Here is a 21,191-nt window from a genome sequence, read left to right on the forward strand (position 1 = left end):
AAGAGGAGAGTCCTGGCCCCTAGCCCTGCCAGTGTAGCAGAAATGATGACGGATGATGATGGCAGCAGCAGCCGTTCTTCCCTGCGTGAGTAGCTTAATGTTGTTCGTGTGTAATTTACGCTGAGTAGGCTAACAGCGTTATCAAATTAATGCATGTAAGGTGAACTGGCAAACATCATCATAGCTACATGCGGCTGTCTTCTTGTTTGATGGCAGATACTCCCTTCACCCTGGCCAAAAAGGCTAAAATGACCAAAGAAAAAGTGGAAAACCGTTAAACATGAGAGGTCTTTGGACAAAGTTTGTGTTTTTTCCATTGATTAAGCACTGCTTCCAGCCAAGAGTGATGCCATAAAAAAGGCTAACATTGTTATCTTTTTACAAAAAAACAGCTGAACATGAGAGGTTTTTGGACCAATTTTGTGTTCTCCATTCTTTAAGCACCGGTTCGAGCACAGTGTAAGCACCGGCACCATTTCAAAAGTACCAGTTTGGCACCGGTATCGGATAAAACCTAAACGATACCATCCCTAATCACCCACCTGCCTCTGTCTTCATTTCCCAGGATGCTCTGGGGTTTCTCAGCAGGCCTGTGAAGATGAGTGTGACATCATGGTTCCTGGTAAGCAGTTCGGGGACTCGACACCGCCTCCCCCGAGAGATGATTTTTGTGGGCCGAGAGGACTGCGAGCTGATGCTTCAGGTGAGGCTGACCTGTGCAGGTGTTCGGGTTAGTAGAAATTGCCTCCCTCTAGGTTGGTCTGAAAAAGGAAGTTGTAATGGTGTCTTGTTTGAGTCGCAGTGAAAGTAAGCAAAAAGAGTTGTATGTGTGTGTGTCTCAGTCTCGCAGTGTGGACAAACAACACGCTGTCATCAACTACAACCCGACCACTGATGAACACCTGGTGAAGGACCTGGGCAGCCTCAATGGGGTGAGCCATACACAACATATCAGTACATTATCATAGGTATCCACCAATCAGCAGCAAACACAGGTGGGGGGTGGTGATGCCTAAAGTCACAGGTTACAGTACAAAGATTTTTTTTTTTATTAACTTAAAAAAAATTAATTCCACTTTCATTTAAACAGGCAAGAACTGTAAAATCACAAAAGAGTGAAAACCTTCAGAGTGGACTTCAACATCATAATCAGAAAGTTTCACCTGGACGTTTGTTTGTTTGTTTGTTTGTTTGTTTGTTTGTTTGTTTCCTGCAGACATTTGTAAACGACCTTCGGATTCCTGATCAGACCTACATCACCCTCAAACTGTCCGACATCATCCGCTTCGGATACGATATCCTTCAGACGCACACACGCACTGTTTGTGTGCGTGTCTGTGTGCGTGTGTGTGTTTCTGTGCGTGTGTGTGTGTGTGTGTGTGTGTGTGTGTGTGTGTGTGTGTGTGTGTGTGTGTGTGTGTGTGTGTGTGTGTGTGTGTGTGTGTGATAATTTTAATATTTTTCTGAGCTGTTGTTCACATTCTCACGTCTACGTTCTGGAGAAAAGTCAACACAAAGTCCCAGAGGAGGCCCTAAAGGTTGGTGTTTGTGGGTGTGTGTTTTCTATTGTACAAATTACTGCATAGAGGGTGTTATTTAATTTCCTTGTTTAACTGCATTTAGTTTGCATTTCCAAAACTACTCAGAGCGTCATGAATTTCTCATGACTACACACAGCATGTACAGTACTGTGAGTAAATGCAGTACCGTGAGTACATGCAATTTGCAGTACCTTGAGTACGTTTGCCTCGTTCTTCTGTTTCAGCATGAGAAGTACAGCAGTCAGCTGCAGATGAGCCTAAAGCCTTCAGAGGGGAAGAAGAGCGACGTGGACGAGCGGGCGAGAGGCGAGAAAGCGCAGAGTACCAAGAGCCTCACACAGGGTAACAATAATACAGCAACAGTACTGGCAGTGAATATACTGTGTATCAAATGTACTCCTAACAATAGGGCTTTGGAGTTGACGTCACGCCGCAATGCATTATGGGAGCGCAGCGCCATTTTCGGGGTCTACGAATCAAACCAAACACACTGTGTTGGAACGACGACTACAAGAAAGATGCTTAAAAGCAGCTCAAAAGAGAATGAACTGTATAGAGACCGATTTCATTCAGAGGCGAAGCAGCGGTACTTGCAGAAAATAGCGTGCATTGGAAATGTGGACCAGTATGAAATAGGGCCGTGGAGTAGAAACCCTGAAGACCAACCGCTACTGACGTAGCCTGACATATTTTCGTACCTTATCTGTGGAATCAGCGCGTACAAGTCGTCATTCAAGCAAAGGTAAGTCAGCTCGAGTACTGCGAGTGAAATGCGTTTGATTTCCTTGCAAAGATTCAGATTAGTGCAGCATAAATTCATTCATGAGGGGAAATTACAGTGAGAACATGTGGAGGCTGTTAGGTGGATAACATAGCGAGTTCAGTGCATTGATGAGACATTCTCCTGAAGGATTGTTATTCTTTATGGTTAAAGAAATTGCACTAATTTATTCATATTTATTATAAATAATCCTAATTAAACATCTTGCTTCCATGTTTGTATCTTGTGTCACTAAAAATACAATTTATTTTAATTTTATATATTGATCAATGACCTGCAGAATCTCCTTATCATATTAAGGGATTCATAATTGTCACTTTATGCTTTTTCCATCTCTAAAGTGATGACATCCTTGCATTACCGGTACATACTTTAGGTTCATTTTCTGCAGGCAGATTTACACTATAACATGCAGCGTTCTATAGATGGACACATAAAGAAATGAAAAATTACATCTATGTGCTAACTTTCTAAACACTTTGTTACATTTATGATAAAGTAGATAAAACACATTTACGTCGGCCTTGGCTCATAGTTCTTCTCTTTAAATGAACTTTGTCTGTGTGTGTTTCAGGTCCTGCACTCTCAAAGACTGAATGAACCAGCATTGCAGCCATGGGTCACCGTGAGCATCACAGGGAAGGTTGAAGCCGCCCACTGCAGCTGTAAGGCCGGAGTCGCAGAGACCTGCAGCCATGTCGCTGCTCTTCTGTTTAATGTAGAAGCAACAGTGTTGATCCGTGGCACAAGGACTGTTACAGATGAACCTGCATACTGGGTTTTGCTGGGTAATATGACCAAGATACAGCCAGAGGTTGGCCATAAGATAGACTTCTCCTCTTCAGCTGCCCAAAAAAAGGCTCTTGATCAAAACCTAAACAGACCATCTGTAGTGACAGGTAAAAGGAGCCGTCCTCAAAACAGAAAAATTCCAGCTGCTACTTTGGAGGAGTTGTCACTGCTATTGGATACTTTGCTGGAACACAGTAAAGCTGTGGGTTGTGGGAATGACCCATAATGTTTTATCTAGGGGTCTACATTTATGCCTGTAGTGCACTGCCGTGTAAATAATTTGCATTTACTGAATATATACTGACTGAGTACCACTGTTCAAAAGTTGAATAAAGAAACAAACTAATTTTTGCCTCTTTTTTTTTTTTTTTTTTTATTGAAACCACCTTATAGAACATCACATCAGTTACAATGTAGAATCCATGTCATTTATAGTTTACAAATGACAAAATGTTTACACAAAATCATGAGTGTTTACATGACATCACCCACTACTAACATTACTTTATTTACTGTATCTTTTGAAAAAATACAGCAATTTTAACAGCACAAGACTTAAGAATATTTAACAGGAGCAGGTTTCATTCTTCCCTGGTTTTATTATCACACTATTCACCAAAACGCAGCAAACCTTCACCATCTTATCCAGAAGGGTCAACTCTTCACCCTCACATGGAAGAAGTAATCTGATTGGCATGGTGGTATGTTTGCAGCAGGTCCCTTGTGTAGCGCTGGAACCCAGTCACGATGTTTCATCCATTTCATAGGCTGGTTTGCTGCAATAATGCCAAATAATTAGCATCTCTATAAACAGAAGGTAGTTCTGCAAAATCACTCAGTAGGATGTTTGTTCTAATTTGCTATGAGCTCAGAGCGCATAGAAAATAATACTAATAGGCTATAAAGAGTGATATGAACATATTTAGAACTTACCGGAATGAAAATGTCTGGAGCACCAACAGATATTTGGAGATGGAAGAGAGCTGCACGTCAGCTCGTCTCACAGCTGCTATCCAGGCTAGACGCCTTCGTTTGGTAACATCAATACACGAGCTGCTCATGTTGCTTCCAGGTTGGGAAAGAATGAAAAGATAAACCATTTTCAACCTTATTCTCTTGCCGGTCGTGTGATCGAACATTGCAGCCGACCACACAGCAAATACGAACCATGGCTGTTGTGTGAGACTTCGCTCCCTTTTCACTTGCGCTAGACCCCCAAAATGGCGGATCGGGCCAAAATCCTTTCCACGCCCACCCCCCGTGACATCACGGTCCAAAGCCCTATACTGGGCGTAATACAAGCAATAACACAAAATTTTGACATCACACAGGGTCAAAAATATACTGCACTGTACAAAACATAATGTAATACAAAACCCTGCACCAGAAAGCCTGGTGCAGGGTTAAAAAGTACTGGATCAGGAGTCTGTCCGCTGTGTGTTCCTGTACGCAGATGATGTGTCGCTGTTTGTTCTGATGTATTTTTTACTATAAATCTGCTCGTTCAGGAAAATGTTTTAGTAACAAACCAGAAAGTCGTTTGTTCACGCTCCTCGGGACACTTTGATTGGTCGTCAGTTTCACCTATCACACGTTTCTGTGACAGAGGCGCCGGTGTGTCGGCCCACTCCTTTGTATGGCCAGCCTTCCTGGTGGGGAGAGGAGGATTATGGGAGTAAAGTCCAAACCAGCGATGAGCCACATTCAGGTACGCACACCTTAATAAAGTGGAGGAGTGCAGTAAACTGGTGCTGTATAAATAAAGCTAAATTGAGCTGATGGTGCATTATTGATGATGTTGGTGAGATGTCGTCTCTTTGCCTCTGTCAGATGTTCAGAAAGACGCTCCCTCTGCAGATCCAGAATTTTCTGCATCGCTGTCAGACTGTCAGCCAAAGTCCGCCTTCCCTTCGTACCACCGTGAGCCGAGCTACTTTGAGATCCCCACCAAGGACTTCCAGCACCCTAAGTCCTCAGGCGCGGAGCTCCATGAGATCCCCACCAAGGACACTGACACGCCCCCGGCCCCACTCTCGCCTCCCACTCCGACTCCGCCTGTCGTTCAGAGCCATGCCTCCTTTACCATTGAGTTTGATGATTGCATGCCTGGGAAGATCAAGATTAAAGACCACATCACCAAGTTCTCCACTCGCCAGAGGAAGCTGCAGGCTACACCCACCAAGACAGCCATCATGGCCACACCTGCAGAGGTGATGTCAGCAGAGAGCAAGGTGGCTGACTGGCTGGTCCACAGTGATGTAAGCATGATGAAGAGACGCCCACCGTCTGAAGACGTTTACAGCACCAAGAGTGACCTCGCCATGAATATCAAGACCCTGAAAGGTCAGAGTTGCACCTGTGTTCCGGACCATACCTGTGTTTGTCATTCACAGGTAATCGGGGATTATGCTTTCTGCTGGTGATAAAACCTGTCCAGCACTTCATTGTTAACAATTTATTGACACACGGTCCCTGAATCTTCTGATATTTCTCTGATTTTACTGACCCCACTAAACTTGTGTCTTTGTTTGAGGCTATCAAAGCTTCAGTCATACACTTGTGACCATTGAGCTTCAAAGTTCAAAAGCTAGTACTCACTGACATCTTTATTCCTGTCTTTAGGTCACCATCATGAGGATGGGACCCAGAGTGACTCAGAGGACCCAGTTCTCAAAGGAAGGAGTAAATCCCACCACTCGGTCCGCACTGAGCACTCTATGCAATCAGAGCTGTCCCAGGCGTCGCAGCAGGTCATCCAATCAGGCCAGTCCATCCAATCAGGCCAGTCCATCCATAGTCAGCTACACCAACCACTGCAGCATGCTCCACCCAGACCGGCCTCTGCCTCACCCGTGGCCCCTGAGAGACCCCTGTCCCAGAGTCCTCCTAAAGCTCTGTCACCCACCGAATTTCCCAAACAGGCGCCCCCCGAGCACCTCACTCAGCAAGCTTTCATCATTGAGTTCTTTGATGACAACCCACGCAAGAAGCGCTCTCAGTCCTTCACCCACAACCCCGCCCATGCTGACTCGTACTCCACACTCAGAGCCAAGTTGGAGCGGCGGAAAGGCGGCGAGAGGCCAGCATCTGTGCACGGCCACATCCCTCCCACACAGCAGGTGACAGTTCCTCTGAAGAGTCAGAGCCATGGTGGCCCTCAGAGGTCAAGCTCTCTGAAGAGAGAAAAGACTGAGGGGGAGGCGGCTTCGTCGGCTTCCTCGTCTCGCTCCTCATCGGGCATCATCATCCGACCTTTCGGCAGCGTTGGGAAGAAGTCAAAGCTTGCCCAGGAGTTTGCTGCTGAATTCCTGAAGGATTCGGGTCGTAATGACTCCTCCCCAACCAGGGATAAGACAACTCCTCCACCAATGTCTGCACCTCCTGTGATGATATCGCCTCATCATACAAGGATCCTCTCCACACAAGAACCTCCAGCTCCATCTTCTGTCTCCTACCCTGCCTCCCCATTACAGCCTCCAGCAATCTCAAAGACCCCAGTCCCAGTCAACATTCCAGGCCCAGCTGCCGCTCCGGTACATCCGTCTGGACCTCCCTTCTCCACCATGCCGCCCATGGCCGTCAGTGGAGGAGATGTCAAAGGTACCCAGAGGATGGCCCGGAACGAGGAAGACGACAGCTTGAGCGATGCTGGGACCTACACCATTGAGACGGAGTCGCAGGACAAAGAGGTGGAAGAGGCTCGTAACATGATCGATCAGGTGAAGTCCCAGTGAAAACACAGTAAGAATAAGATCTTTGTGATAGTGGTGGGGTGAGGCAGCATTCATTGTTCCTGCTGCTCGTGAAAGGGTGTCTTTAAGTGGTGGTGAGTGCAGGAAAACTGCAGCACAGCACACGTGCTGTGCCGTATGATTCTTCAGCAGGGATGTGGACTTTGATAAAATAACACATCTTATGTAATGTTGTATTCAAACCCTTGTGTCATTGCTGATTATCTCAGTTTTGTTGTCTCGTCTTCACCGAATCTTCCAGATAGAAAAATGTTTATGAAATTAGAAATGATCCTAGGGTATCTTGAAGTATTCTGATGTTGCCTATCTAAACAGTATCTCTTAGTGATGCACTGACCCTCGTATCCTTCCTATTTCTTCCTGTTTGTTTTTTCTGCCCGTCCTCATGCATGTCCTGTGCTCTGACAGGTGTTTGGTGTCCTCGATTCTCCAGAGTACAGTGGTGTGAACACTGGTGTGTATAGACCTGTGATAAATGATGGAAAGGATGAGCATGCTAACCTGCCTACTGATGGTAGCACTGTGGACTCACTGCATGGCTTTATCCCATCTTCTATCAGCGGCCCTTCAACAGGCCCCATACAGGTAAAAAAAAAAAAGTGAAAATTTTGAAGTACAACCTGGAGAAACACCTTTGTAGCACACTGTTATCCCAGTGCCTGCACAACCATGTTGTTATTCCCTATTTCTTCTTGTGATATGAATGTAAATGTTGACGTTTGTTTCCACTGATCTTCCTGAAAATGGTGTTGGTCATCATATTTTGTTCTGCAGGTTCCAGCTGCTCATGCTGCATGTCTGGAAGGCCCTAAGTGGGTTTCACGTTGGGCCAGTCTAGCAGACAGCTACGCCGAACCTGGTTCCACTCCACCTCAAGTAGAATGTCTGGAAGGTGAGGTTTGTTAAAAATACCTTAAACATGTTTAAAGAGCACAGAGCCGCTGTTATCTCAGCTTTATGTTTATGGACCTCCAAATGTGATTCCGTTTGTCTACTTGGAGTCTTGAATTTATCAGTAATTTGCAGTTTTGTAAGTGAACAATAAATGTATCTATACACAGTTCAGAGCAATGGACCCATGGTCTTATTTTTACTCCGCTTATTGTTTTAAAACTAAAGTAGTTACGCAACATTAAAGCAACTCATATAAAATGCTGACGTGACTAAACTTGTGTTGCAGATTCACGTCTCATGAGCCCTTCGATGGGAAACTACAGCTACGACAACTCTGAGTCAGAGTCCAGCCACAGCTCCAGGACAAGAAGGCTGCTGCCCCAAGTGCCTCCAGAAAAGCTAGACGGTGTCACCCCAAGCATCATGATTCGCCATGAATCTTACCAAAGCCAAGAACCTCTGGACAGAGCCTTTGGTCCCTCCCACTCAGTTGACTCCACCCAGCGCCTGTCCGTTCAGGATGATGTGGACCCAGACAGCCTGAGTGATGCCAGTCGCTCAGATGATGGACCTGTTCAAGAGAAGATGAGGACAAATCAGGTCAAGACTGCATTTGTATCTCCAGTGATCACTGGTCCTCAGCTTAGAGGTCAGGAGAAAGTGTCTCCATCCTCCAAATCCACCTGCTTCTACATTGGTTCAGAAGACCATCCCAGCAAACCTGAGCAAGCCCAGAGCCCAGTACAGTCTGAGAAGACAAGAGACCCCCCAGCAAAAACTCCCCCTACCACTGTCCTGATCCGACATCTGAGTGGATACGAACCCAAGAGGACGGGAGTCAAACCCAACAGCTCTGCTCCAAACCTCCAAACACAGGACAAAGATTCAGTTCCAACCAAAGACAGTTGCACATCATCCTTCATCCGTCAGGAGAGTTTCACCAAAGACCAGCCCAGTGACACTGTCCAGATGAAGAAGCTTCCCCACATCTCCAGCCACCCATCCATCAGAGACATGGAGCAGAGGCAGGAGAACATCCAGGACACACAGTCCTTCCTTCAGGAAGGAACTCTATCCTCTCTGGATGCCAAGTTCCCCTCCTCTGGTTCAGGTCGCAGCTCAAAGAAGGAGGGTTCGTCCAGCCACATGGACGACTCCCTGTCTGGTGAGTCAGATGTTGACACGGCTAGCACGGTGAGTCAAGTGAGTAGCAAAAACACTCCAGTCAGCTCAACTTCTAAAAAGCACCCTCCCATCAGCAGCCTTCAAAAGGAGAGGTCCTCTTCTAGTCCATCCATCCAAGAGAAGGGACAGCAGCTCAGTGCCCGTGAGCGACTTTCTGAGAAACGCCGAAACCAGATCACTGCCAGTGCAGCAAATAAGGCAGAGGCAGCGAAGCGCTTCCAGATGCGCCGCAGTGCCGGGAATCGTGGCTCTCTGGATCTGTCTGAAGGCCAGCAGGGGTCTGGTCCGCAGTGGACCGAAACCCCATCATCTGATCACGAAACGTCCCGTCCATCCAGCCGCAGCAAAAAACTCATTGCCCCTCTTCAGAAAGAAGACAATGGGAAGATGCCCAGGACGGCGACCCAGCAGGTTCTGACACGCTCCAACAGCCTGTCAGCGCCACGGCCGACCCGAGCCTCAATGCTGCGGCGGGCACGTCTGGGTGAAGCTTCAGATAACGAAGGTGCTGAGACTGACCGAGGCTCTCAGAATTCTGACCATATTGCTGCAGCGCCCAAAGTGTCCACTGAGGGGAAGAAGCTGTCCAGGCTGGACATCTTAGCGATGCCCAGGAAGAGGACCGGCTCCTTCACCAACCCCAGCGATACCGAGGCATCCTCCACAGGACGGCCCACTTTCTCCAACCGGAACACAGAGGCTGTTGTCAGCACCAGGAAAACATCGGCGGGTGACAACCGGCAGGCAGCTAGCAGAGGAGGCGGAGCTCCAGCGAAGCAACCTCTGACACGTACCCGTTCGAGCGGAGCCAAGTACGCCGGCAGCGGTGAGTTATTCCTTAATGACCCTGAATGTGAGGGGTTCCTGATGTTTCAGTCAGTTGTTCCTCCTGAGTTGTTCTAGGATGAGAGACAGAGGTCGAGTCTGCCGTCACTCAGTCTAATCGCATTAATCATAGGTGTTTCAGTTGCTCCGTCGTCTCCAACAGGTGAGGACTGGTCAGTTTGAATTTTTTGGCCTTTTATTATGGAATGATAATCATGTCATGATAAATGCATGAGCCAAAAAATTATTCTGAGAAAATAATTTCATTTCACTGGTGCAATTAAATTCCTCATGTATAAATTCAACAACCTGTGTGTGTAAGTCTCAGAGCTCCGAGAAGCAATTGCTCATGCCAGCTTATCAAGGTACTAACCGCAAGTCCAATGTGTCCCAGGTGTAAGTGTTAGATAAAAAAGAAAAAGTCTGTGCAAACCTGAGTTTGTCAAAAGTTAGTGCGAGCAGCCTCAGCTGACTGGTGTGAAACAGCAAACAGACGATTCAGAGGAATCAGGACAATTGTGAGGAAATCGGGGAAACCTCCTCATCACGGTCTCACTTTTTGAGCTTCACAATGAGCTGAATTGTTTGAGTCGTATCATTGTCGCATCTTTACCTTTACAACATAAAGTGCTTCGAGGTCATGGAAATAAAATTGAATTCAATTGAATCATGGTAAAAAGCACTTAAACTCAAAACCCTCCATGAGGACAGACTCTCTGGTGGGATCTGCTGACCTTTGCTGTCATTTGAAATGTCGTCAGATTTCTGATGCTGCTGAGTCTGTTTGTATTACCGTGGAAACAGCATCAGCTCCCTTGTTATGAACAGGAATTAGGACACAAACCCAGATACCAGCTGCAGCCCAGAGCTTCGCCCTGCAGACACTTTAATCTGATGTCCTGTCACAGCCACAGCCATCCAAACATGCTTACTAACGCTCTGAGGCAAAACCTAACGCTGTGTAGAGTTAGACAGAAGCTCTGGATGGATGATGAACAGCGCCTTTGTGCAGCTGCTGTAGTGATTTGGCACAATATAAAATAGTATTGAAGTGAATTGAATAATTTCATTTTTTGGCCCTTGATCACAAAGAGCTGAGATGCGAGGGTCAGGGTGATCACTGATGAAGGCTCACAAGGATCAGATGTCAAACTTCACCTGAGATGTCAAACTTCACCTGAGAGTCTGAGGTTTCTGACTGAATGATGGCATAGCGGTGCTCTCTGGAAGTCATGGTTGGCTCTTATCTGAACCTCGTGTTAAACAGAATCTCGTAGTTGAGGTTTGCGGTTTCTCACGACCGGCTGTTCTCAGGTTCCCGTCGCAGACAGAAGGGCTCGGACTTCTCTTCTTCCTCTGATGAAGAATACGAGACGAGTGGCAGTATCTCCAGAGCCAAACGCTCCTCCCATCCTTCCACCTCTGACCAGACGCCACACAGCCACCGGACGCCCGCCACCAGGACCAAGTCTGTCTCCCTGGAAATGGAGGAGGATGAGGATCAGAACGACGTTGACCCGTACCAGAACTGGTCCACGCACAGCGCTGAGATTGCAAAGTAAAAGCACTGTCACATGTTGACACGTGTGCCACGGTAAGGTGATGTCACTCACGTCTCTATGGTGATCATGTGTTTGCGTTTCCCCTGCAGGCTCAGTCAGGACCTGGCTAAAGACTTGGCCATTCTGGCGAAGGAAATCCACGATGTCGCTGGGGATGGGGACTCGCCGAGCTCCAGCATGGGCACCACCACGTCTCCCAGCTCGCTGCCCAACACGCCAGCCTCCACCATCTCCGCCAGGGAGGAGGTGGGCCACAAAAATCCCTCATAACACTCTCACTACACACAGGCCATAGAATGACTAGCAGGCAGGGTTAGCAGCAGGTGTTGTGTTGCAGTGTCTTCAGGTTTTGTTTATTAGCTCAGCAGAGGTCAGTGCAAACTCCAGTGTTCCCACTTCAGATGCTGGTCTGACTGGGAGGAAAAGCCTTCGTCATGCTTCGACTCATTGTTCATTTCCCTGTTCTGCTCGCAGACGCCATCCTGTCCATACTTATGGGGGGTCCGACCATCTCAGGTGTCTGACTCATCTCTCCTCGTGCCCTGTGATTGGTTCCCCTGCCATCACTAATCCTAACACTCCCTTCTCATTGGTGTTGTTTTATTTATGTTTTGAAAGATTATTGATAATAAACTGCTGAGGCGGTGCTGAACAAACCCGAGCTGGAACAAGTGAGGAGGTGTGTCAGAGCAAGGACTCGAAGCCCCGCCCCTCCAAGGGTCTGCTGAGAGCAAAGAGCTCTATAAAGAATATGACCTGAGGCCAGGTGACAGGTGGCTTCACTTGTGCTACTTCACACTCCCTACATGAGAATAAAAACGTTTCACAGCTCGGCACGCTTCTTTGGATTCTATGGTTTAACAGTGGCAACCAAACAGCCTGTAGGGCCCTAACTGCCACCTTTTGGCAGTTGTAACACATTACACCCTCCAGGTGCCAATAAAAACAAGATCAGAAGTCACGACCCCTGTAGTGGAAGCCTGTTCTCTCACTTTTCACAGCCAGCCACCACATTTAAGGCTTTATTGTGTTTTCTATCGGCTGTTTCACAGATTTGCCAGATACTCCAGCTGTGGTCCTCTGCGGAAAGGAGCTAATGACAAACCACAGAGTGTGAATCAGAGAACAAATTTCCACAGCGTATCATTGGGTGCTCTGTCTGACGCGCCCTCATAAACAGATGAATAAAACCCCTACGCTCTGAAGTTCGTAACTGTCTCAAACAGAGTCCGTCCCCTCTCTCAGGTGACTGAATCAGATGTAAGAACCTGAACCTGCCCCAATGGTGTTGGTTCCTGCTCGGTGTTGTTTGGTGCTCACTCAGTGGTTTTGATGATAATCGGGTCCATCGGCCTCCACCGTGAATGAACTGGTGTTACTGGTTTTGGAACAGTTCGTGAAGCCGTGGCTGGTGCCCAGCAGGGTTCTCCCGCCCTCCTTCGCCTCCCCGTGGTCGTTACGCTCTGTCTCCCAGCAGCACTGAAATTCACTGCGCACGCTGTTGCCTCCACGATTGCAGCTGCATGTTGACTTGGTGCATGCGTTCACAGAGCACCGCCATCACCGTCTAGCTGGTTTCATCACCGGAGTCAGACTCCTTTTATTCTCTTTCCAGCTGGTCCAGCGTATCCCTGAGGCCAGTTTAAACTACCAGAAGGTTCCTCCAGGTTCTGCTGCTGTCTCGGACCTGGACGCAAATATGAATGAGCCAGAGACCAGTTCTAAGCAACGGCGTCCGTGGAACCGCGAAGAGGTCACTGTCTAATCCCTCTGAGGCTACGTTCACACTGCAGCTTGTAGCGCCACGGTCATGTTCATGTGTAATTAACAGAGCAGTTAACGCCAAGGTGTGTGTGCGTGCGTGTGTGTGTGTGTGTGTGTGTGTTTGTGTGTAACCCATCGCACTGACCATCGTCACACCAAGATTTAGCTTTGTTTTAGCTGGGACTAATAACCACTAAAATGACTGTAATATTTAGGTTTTGATTAGTGCTGTCAGTGTTAATCTTGTTAAAATGACGAGCTAGCATGTTAGCGCGGTTAGCTCGTTAATGCGTTAGCGCCGTCCAGACCCATACACAGGTCTATCTGCGTTAACTCGCTAACGGAGATTTGCTGCGTTAATGTGGTTATGGCCTTAACTTCATTTTAACAAGATTAAGGCTGAGAGCACTAGTTTTAATATTGTTGTCTGCTTACTTCCGGAGGAATTGGGACTGCGGTACACCGCAGCCTGAAACATGGATGTGCGTGCTGTGACACTTGCTTTAGTGACCATATTTGGATGGGACGGAGGTGCTCCAAGTGATCTGCTATCAGGTGTTATTTAGGAGAAATTATCAGCATTAATGTGTTTGTTTTAACACAGAGTCCATAAAGACTGACTCAGTGCTGCCTGTGCTGGACATCAGAGGAACTCCAGCTTCATTTCTCAGCCCTGGCAGGTGCGTCAGGCTGAGGACTAGCTGTGCTATATGCTCAGACAGTATCACCTAGAGGCTGCAGGGATCATTACAGCTCGCACCATGCAAGGGTCAGACTGAAGCGGGGCTCTAGACAAAGGCACTGTTATCCATTGTTTCAAGACTAGAACATCATGCAAAAGTAATGAAACCCTACATAGCTGCCGTGTGAACATAGCCAGTGTGATCGTTACCATGACTACAACTGCTGCAGTTAGTTTTGGTGTGCTGGGAAATCAGGATGTAACCTGCTGGAGCCACGTGACGGTACAACGCTGGCTTCATCTCCTGCCCTCTGCATGTCCCTCTGAACTCTTTCAGGTGATTCTGGACAACCTGATGCTGAATCCAGTGTCTCAGCTGTCTCAGGCCATCCGGGAGAACACAGAGCAGCTGGCCGAGAAAATGAAGTAAGGAAGCACTGACACCCCGAGGCTGTAGCAGCTCAAACCTGAGAAATGTTGGGGATGCTTAAAAGGATCCCTTTTCATCAATATCTTTTTAGTTTGTACAGAAATGACCACCTCCTCCCATTCAACACGTTTACCCAAACCATTCAGTCCAAGTGCAGCCTCTCTCTGGGGGAACAGCTAGTTTCCCCTCACAGTGAGACAAAGATTTAAACTTCAGACCACAGATGTAAAACGAGGATGATTTCTTTTGTTCCCTTCACTTGCTATCAGGCTTATTAGGTGTTCAGGTGTCAGGTCCGGTTCGGTATAGTAAGGGGCACTTTTGGGAGCTGTACGCTGTGGTTTCTGAATGCTGGCGCTGACTCGACAGTGTCTTCCTCTCAGAGTTTTGTTCCAGAACAAGGCTGAGGTCTGGGAGGAGATTGAGGCAAAGATCAATACTGAAAATGAAGTCCCCATCCTGAAGACCTCCAACAAGGTTCATCTCCATATTTATTGGCTGATTTAAACAGCACAAAAGCAACTTCATAGAACATCTGGAAACCTCAGTTTTCTGTTTCCTGTTGCAGGAAATTACCTCCATTTTGAAAGAGCTGAGGAGAGTTCAGAGGCAGCTTGAAGGTACGTTCAGGTTTGGATTTGTGTGTTTTGTCCAGTTTGAGTCTGTCAAATCCAAAAAAAATTCAGGGACAGGTTTTTTTTTTTTTTAAACTTCTAGTGAAATCACAAGAAAAAGACAAAGAAGTTCCAGAACTGCCTAATAATTGAGCTGATGAACAGTGCTCAACAAATTTATTACACCACACAGTGTAAGATTTATGGCACAGCTGCCCTAATTAACAGTATTATTTATCATGTTTTATGTTTTTCTAATGGTTAATCCACCACTATGCTCATTTAACTCAAGTGATTTCAGTGCTAAAATATCATTACTGTGCCTGACTCAGCAGAACATATAGTAAAGCAAAATTATTGTTTTTTCTTTTTTAAATTAGGATACCAAATTGTAGAATTTATTTACAGAAAATCAGTTTTAGTTGTTGAATGTTGTGCTCGAACCATTCCTGTGTGTGTGAATTGAGTTTATCTACCTCATAACTATTAAACGGCTCTTGTCATTGTGGTTTTCAGTTGAATTGAACTTTTAACTGTGGTTCTTTTTAATGTTCTCTTTGTGTCCAGCACTTTCCAGAGAGTACAGTGCTCAGCATAAATGAGTACACCCCACTACATTTGTCAGAAAACCTTTAGTTTCCTTTCAACATTTTCTATGAGATACAAAATACTCCCACAAATGTGGACCATTGATTGCAAACCAGTTTTGTTTATTTACACACACAAAAAAGTTATTTTCCTAAAAAGTTAATTCAAGCCCATGTCGCAAAAATGAAGACACCCCAATTATAGTTGTTGGGGGAAAACTCTGTAAAAAACCCAGGAGAAATAAAGACACAATGAGACAAAGTTACTTTCTTTATCAAACGTGTACACGGGTGAGCTGCTAAGAACAACTCACCCCATGCACAGTGGCTTGGTAATTTTTATAGGAAAGACAGTGAGAACAGGATAAGAAAATACAAAACAAATAAAATAAACAACTCCATATGTGGCGCTAGTCTCGTCAGCAGAGAGCTGGGAGAAGGCTGTGAGAGATAAAACAATCTAAAACAATATGTCCCAAAACAGTATGTCTTTGCTGAGAAAGTCTAAAAAGATAATTCTAAACTAATCTAACCATAGACAAAAGGGCATGCTTGCACATTTAAAAGAAGGTAAAGAAACATAGAAACATTTTTCCTGTAACATTCCCTCCTGTTTTAACTTATTTTAAATGTATACAACAATTGTCTGTGAAGGTTATTTATTAAGTATCTTAAACAATTTTTTAATTTTTCAAAATGTCAGCATAGCAGAAATGGCAGTCATTTGGTCTAAAGAATAAAACAAAAGAAAATAATACAAAGAAAAACATAGTAAATGAAATAACAAGTGGAATAAACAAGAAAAAATAATAAAACTAAAACTACAAAAAATAAAGGATATATTTTAAAACGAAAACTTACAAAAAATAAAAGGGTGAAAAGTAAAATGAAAACTTTATATTTAAAAATGATGAAAACCTAATATGTAAAATGAAAACTTCAAAAAATACAAGGATGGAAACCTTATATTATAAAATGAAAACTTCAAAAAAAACAAGCATGAAACCTTATACTTAAAACGATGCAAACCTTAAATTGAAAACTTTATATGTAAAATAATGAAAACTTCATATTTAAAATGGAAACTTTATGTTTAAAACTGAAGACTTCAAAAAAAAATAAAAGCATGAAAACTTGCATAACCTACTAATGTTTTAATCAGTGCATGATCACTTGACAAGTCATTTTTAATCACCACGTCATTTATTAGCAGCTAGTACAAGTTCTCCTCTAACAGAATTGCAACGGGATGTTGTTCTTCTTCAGGCACGGCAACATAAGCAGTCATTGTAGTTGTTATCATCTGTGAAATCATTACTCTTAGGCATGGCAACACACACAACACTAATATGAGCAGTGCTATCATGATGAGACCTAGAAGGAAAAATGGCTTTGCTACAGCAGCCAGCCATGAACCGCTGAACAGCCAGTCCAGCCAGCTTTGTGCTGTAGCTGCTCCAGGTGTGTGTTCAGTGACATATTTTTGCAGAGCGGTCAAATTCTGCAAAGCTTCATAAATGTCTCCTCCAGTTTCGTATCCATCAGGGATAAAAGTGCAACATGTTTCCCCGATCAGCTTGCAAACTCCTCCTTGTGATGCTGTTAGCAGGTCTAGTGTCAGTCTGTTCTGCAGCACCATCGTTCTGATGGCCTGCTGTTCTCCTGCTAAGGCGGTTCCCAGGGTCTTAGTCAAGTTGATGTGTCGTAGCAGAGCATATCGGTTGATTTCCACATGATCCCGCACCTCGGCAACTCCAATGCCGGGGATCAAGCTCTGTAAGAATTTCACTCCTCCTCCCCAGATGCGAAACTCTCCCGGCACTCCAGTGTCCACGGTAATGCCGAAAGAATTGGGGGAGGCGATGTCCACTTCACGTCTCTGCCGGCTGCTTGGGTGATGTGCAACACTTTGCATGAAGAAAACGTGATCTGATAATTCCACCAGGGCGCACAGACCTCCCCAACCTTCAGGGAGTGACAGATAAGCCTTGTTGCCACATAGGAAGTACCAGTCAGCCAAAACTCTGGTTCCTCTGCTGCTGGGTGCCGTCCGTGCACATCCTGTCTGGTACTGAGTCTTTGTTTGTAGTGGCATTCGGTAGCTGTAGTCGGAGCGACAGTTTAGGCCCATCAGCGTCGTGTTACTGGCACAGGTGGCGTTGATTGAACAGGTCATACACTTCCTCTCGTTCCTTGGTGGGCAGAAAGTGTATATGTATTTGCATAGCAGTCAGTTTTATTATTCAAGTAAGCTGTAGTGTTCATAAACTGCCACCAGAAATTAGTGGCATAGCCATGGGGAAACTTGGTGTACTTTCCTTTGTCATACAGTGTCTGCCTTTTCTCCATGTAGCGTGACTTATTGTCCCTCACGGAAGCAAAGATGAGGAGCCCGGCCATGGTCAGGGCCACTGCAGTTATTAAGAGCCACCACCTCATGACGACGGGACACACCCTCCTGTCGCGAGTAGACCCCCCGGCCAGGAAAGCTGACCCCTCCACCGGGCGAGATCACAACAAGTGGGCAAGCCTGCCGTCAGCTGTGTTTAGATGGCTTCACTGACTCGCCTGCAGTGACTCTGATGGATCCAGGATGGTCGTTCCGCAATTTTGCAAGCTCCAGTTTTTCCTTTGGAGCACTTTGATCAGAACCCAGTCACCGGGCTGTGATCTGCAAGACACTTGATAGACATCATTACATTCTTCGTCATTTACAATCATCTCTTTATTTTCCTACAACTTAGACATACATTTTGCTACTGAAATTGTATCTGCCTTTTTCACTGGGTAGATTTCTGGCCACTTTGAGAATACATCTATAACCACTAGGGTGTATTTTTACCCTTGGCATTCATTTAGCTCAATAAAATCCATATGAATTGTGTGAAAAGGATGAGGCGGAGTTGGAAAACGGCCTCTTCTTGGTCGCAGGTTACCCTGAGCATTATATTTTTGACACGTCATGCACGTTCTGACAAATTGTTTTGCTGAAGTTTCAAAATTTACAGTGTAGAAATGAGAGTTGACAATACAGGTCATTCCCCCCGATGACAAATGCGTACAGCCATGAGTCACTAATGCCGCCATCTTGTGGAGCGATTTTGGCAACACTGGCTTGCCATAACACATCATTAAATCGTTTGTCAGAACTGCACCGTGTTTTAGGAGAAAAGCCACACTAAAGACTACAAAATTTGAATTAACAGGCATTCAAGCACAGGTGAGTCTAATGATTCATTTAAGAGGTGTCCAGCAGACAGGTGACTATGAAAGGGATTCTTTATCAAAGAAAATCCCTTTCCATTTCATGATGTCAGCAATGGCTCCACATGGAAGAGAAATGTCACAAAATCTGAGAAAGGAAATCATTTCTTTACAAAAAAAAAAGGTGAGGGCTACAAGAAGATCAGAAAAGCTTTACATTTCAGCCAAAATACTGTAGCAAAAGTGATTCAAAAATTTAAGAAAGATTGAAGTGCAACCATTGTACAGAGACGTCCAGGCCATCCACGGAAGTTAACATCTCGACAGGAGCGTCTTCTGATGAGAAGGGTTGAAGAATATCGCCATGCAAGTTCACTTCAGTTAGCTAAAGCAGTAGAAAGCCAAACTGGAGTGACCGTTTCACGTGACACCATACAGCGCACGCTGCAGAGGAATGGCATGCGTGGGTATCGTCCACAAAGGAAGCCTCTCCTAAAGCCCATGCACAAAAAAGCACACCTAGAATTTTCTAGGGCCCATGCTGAAAAAGATGAAGACTACGGGGACTCTATAATCTGGAGTGATGAGACAAGGCGTTGTAAAAGTGAGGTTTCAAAGAGAAATGCATGGTGCCTACAGTGAAACATGGTGGTGGCAGTGTCCTTATGTGGGGCTGCATGAGTGCTGCTGGTGTTGGGGAGCTGCATGTCATTGATGGTATCATGAACTCAACAATGTACTGCTCTATACTGAAGGTGAAGATGCTGCCATCACTGCATGCACTTGGTCGTCGTGCACTTTTCCAACACAACAATAATCCAAAACACACATCTAAAGCTACTGTTGCATTTCTGAAGAAGAACAGGGTGAAGGTGATAGAATGGCCAAGTATGTCTCCTGATCTGAACCCAGTCAAACACTTGTGGGGTATTCTGAAGCGGCAAGTTGAGCATCACTCTCCGTCCAGCATTCAGGCTCTAAAAGAGGTTATTCTTGAAAACTGGAAAAAGATAGATGTTGCAATATGTCGCCATCTTGTTCATACCATGTCTAGAAGACTTGGTGCTGTCCTTGAAAATCACGGCGGTCATACAAAATACTAGATGTAGTAGTTTTTGTTGTGGGGTCTATTCATTTTTGCTTTAACCAATTTGAGTAAAACTGAAGATTTTGTGATCAAAGTTATATTATTAACCTTCTTTCCATGTTATGGAGTTAAACAAGTGTTCAATAAAACTCAGCCTTGTGAAAATTTGGGAAATTGTTCTTAGGTTCATTGAGCTACTGATTAAATTTGTACTTTTTAAAGGGGGTGTACTCATTTATGCTGAGCACTGTACATCTTATAAATCATCTCAGACTCTATCTGAAGTAGACTCATTGGCCCTGGTGTGTTATTTAATATTCTTGTAATGTTCTTGTTATAGTTATAAACACGATTGTGGAGCCTGATGGCGGTCTTCAGGCAGCAGCCGGCGCAGCATCCCTCAGTCAGACTCGACCATCCACAAGGGAGAAGAAACCCAGCACCAAACCTCGCGGAGCCCCCAACACCAACGAAAGCACCAAACGACCGCCTCGTGGACCCGATGGGGCCCACAACATGGCCTGAGCAGGCCACTGTAGCACCTCTGGAAAGTAACTGTGCATCCACCAGTCCCTGCCTCTGACTGTAACACCCAGATCCACAACTCAGTGCTGACTTCAGCTGTAAATGTGTGGTTGGAGGCTGGTGTGGGTTTGTGGCGGGCCTGTTTGAGGTCTGCCTCTAACTTATCATCCATTCGCAGCAAGAATGGATATTTACAAAGCTTCTGACAAATGCCGTGCATCAGTGGAATTTTTGGTCTGAATTTATTGGTTTCCAACCCAGAGTTTGGTTGACGTTGGTTTCCAACGTCAGAGCGATGTGATGAGGTGATGATCTCGGTGTCCCACAGGTCATAGTTGTGAACTTTCAAGGATGCAAATTTTAAGTGAAATGCTGCTGTGGACCAGAACCACATGCATCGTTTCTAGCAGACTCCTCTCACATGAATCCTTGCCTGTAAATACTGCAGCTGTGAACAGACCTCAAACACGCCCCTTCCCTGTCTACAGGGAGCAGCTCAGTCATGCTCCTTCCGGCTGTTACCGTGACGACCTGTCTCCGGTGTGTGTTTGTTAGGGTGGAAGAGCTGCGGCGTGTGGATGCACTGAAACTGTCCAGAACTAACTCTCATTCGTGGTCAGAGTATATCTGTAGAACTGCTTCCACTTTGCACAAGCTCAGCAAACGTAGTCAAAGCTCCATAATGAAGCAGCCGCTCGCGCCACCGTAGTACGTGGATGATGTACAAACATATACCGATAAACTTTGTGCTTTGATAATCTGTTGTTGCGTTGCATTTGAACAGATAGATTGTGTTGCTGTTTTTATGTCTGTATTTATGAAGAGAAAGCCGTAGCTTCCTGTGGGCTGTGCAGACAGGAAACGGAACCCTGAGCTCAGCTGTAGAAGAGAAAACTATGTAATGTTGTGTTTCCTGAATGTTTGGGTGCTCCGCTGCAATGACGCTCAGCCTCATTTTCTTTTGCC

General features: G+C 45.5%; 2 protein-coding genes across 2 annotated transcripts; one reads left to right on the plus strand and one right to left on the minus strand.

Annotated features, from left to right (window-relative positions):
* Positions 1-598: 598 nt before the first annotated feature.
* On the plus strand, positions 599-20,225 carry cep170bb (centrosomal protein 170Bb). The gene is made up of 19 exons (XM_085373391.1): positions 599-703; positions 843-932; positions 1,217-1,295; positions 1,480-1,538; positions 1,766-1,883; positions 4,721-4,822; positions 4,945-5,457; positions 5,737-6,833; positions 7,275-7,451; positions 7,641-7,758; positions 8,047-9,771; positions 11,085-11,328; positions 11,422-11,578; positions 11,807-11,848; positions 12,948-13,085; positions 14,116-14,204; positions 14,592-14,685; positions 14,777-14,828; positions 20,041-20,225. The coding sequence occupies exons 1-19, from the start codon at positions 599-601 to the stop codon at positions 20,223-20,225; spliced, it is 5,184 nt and encodes a 1,727-aa protein (XP_085229517.1).
* LOC146617699 (syncytin-A-like) lies at positions 16,579-17,602 on the minus strand. The gene has a single exon (XM_085372995.1). The coding sequence runs from the start codon at positions 17,583-17,585 to the stop codon at positions 16,623-16,625; it is 963 nt and encodes a 320-aa protein (XP_085229121.1). The 5' UTR covers positions 17,586-17,602; the 3' UTR covers positions 16,579-16,622.
* Positions 20,226-21,191: the final 966 nt, after the last annotated feature.

The sequence above is a fragment of the Diplotaxodon limnothrissa genome, linkage group LG15 (assembly GCF_057381915.1).
Source record: "Diplotaxodon limnothrissa isolate DT_005_m linkage group LG15, D_limnothrissa_male_GT1.1, whole genome shotgun sequence".
In the NCBI taxonomy this organism is placed as follows: domain Eukaryota; kingdom Metazoa; phylum Chordata; class Actinopteri; order Cichliformes; family Cichlidae; genus Diplotaxodon; species Diplotaxodon limnothrissa.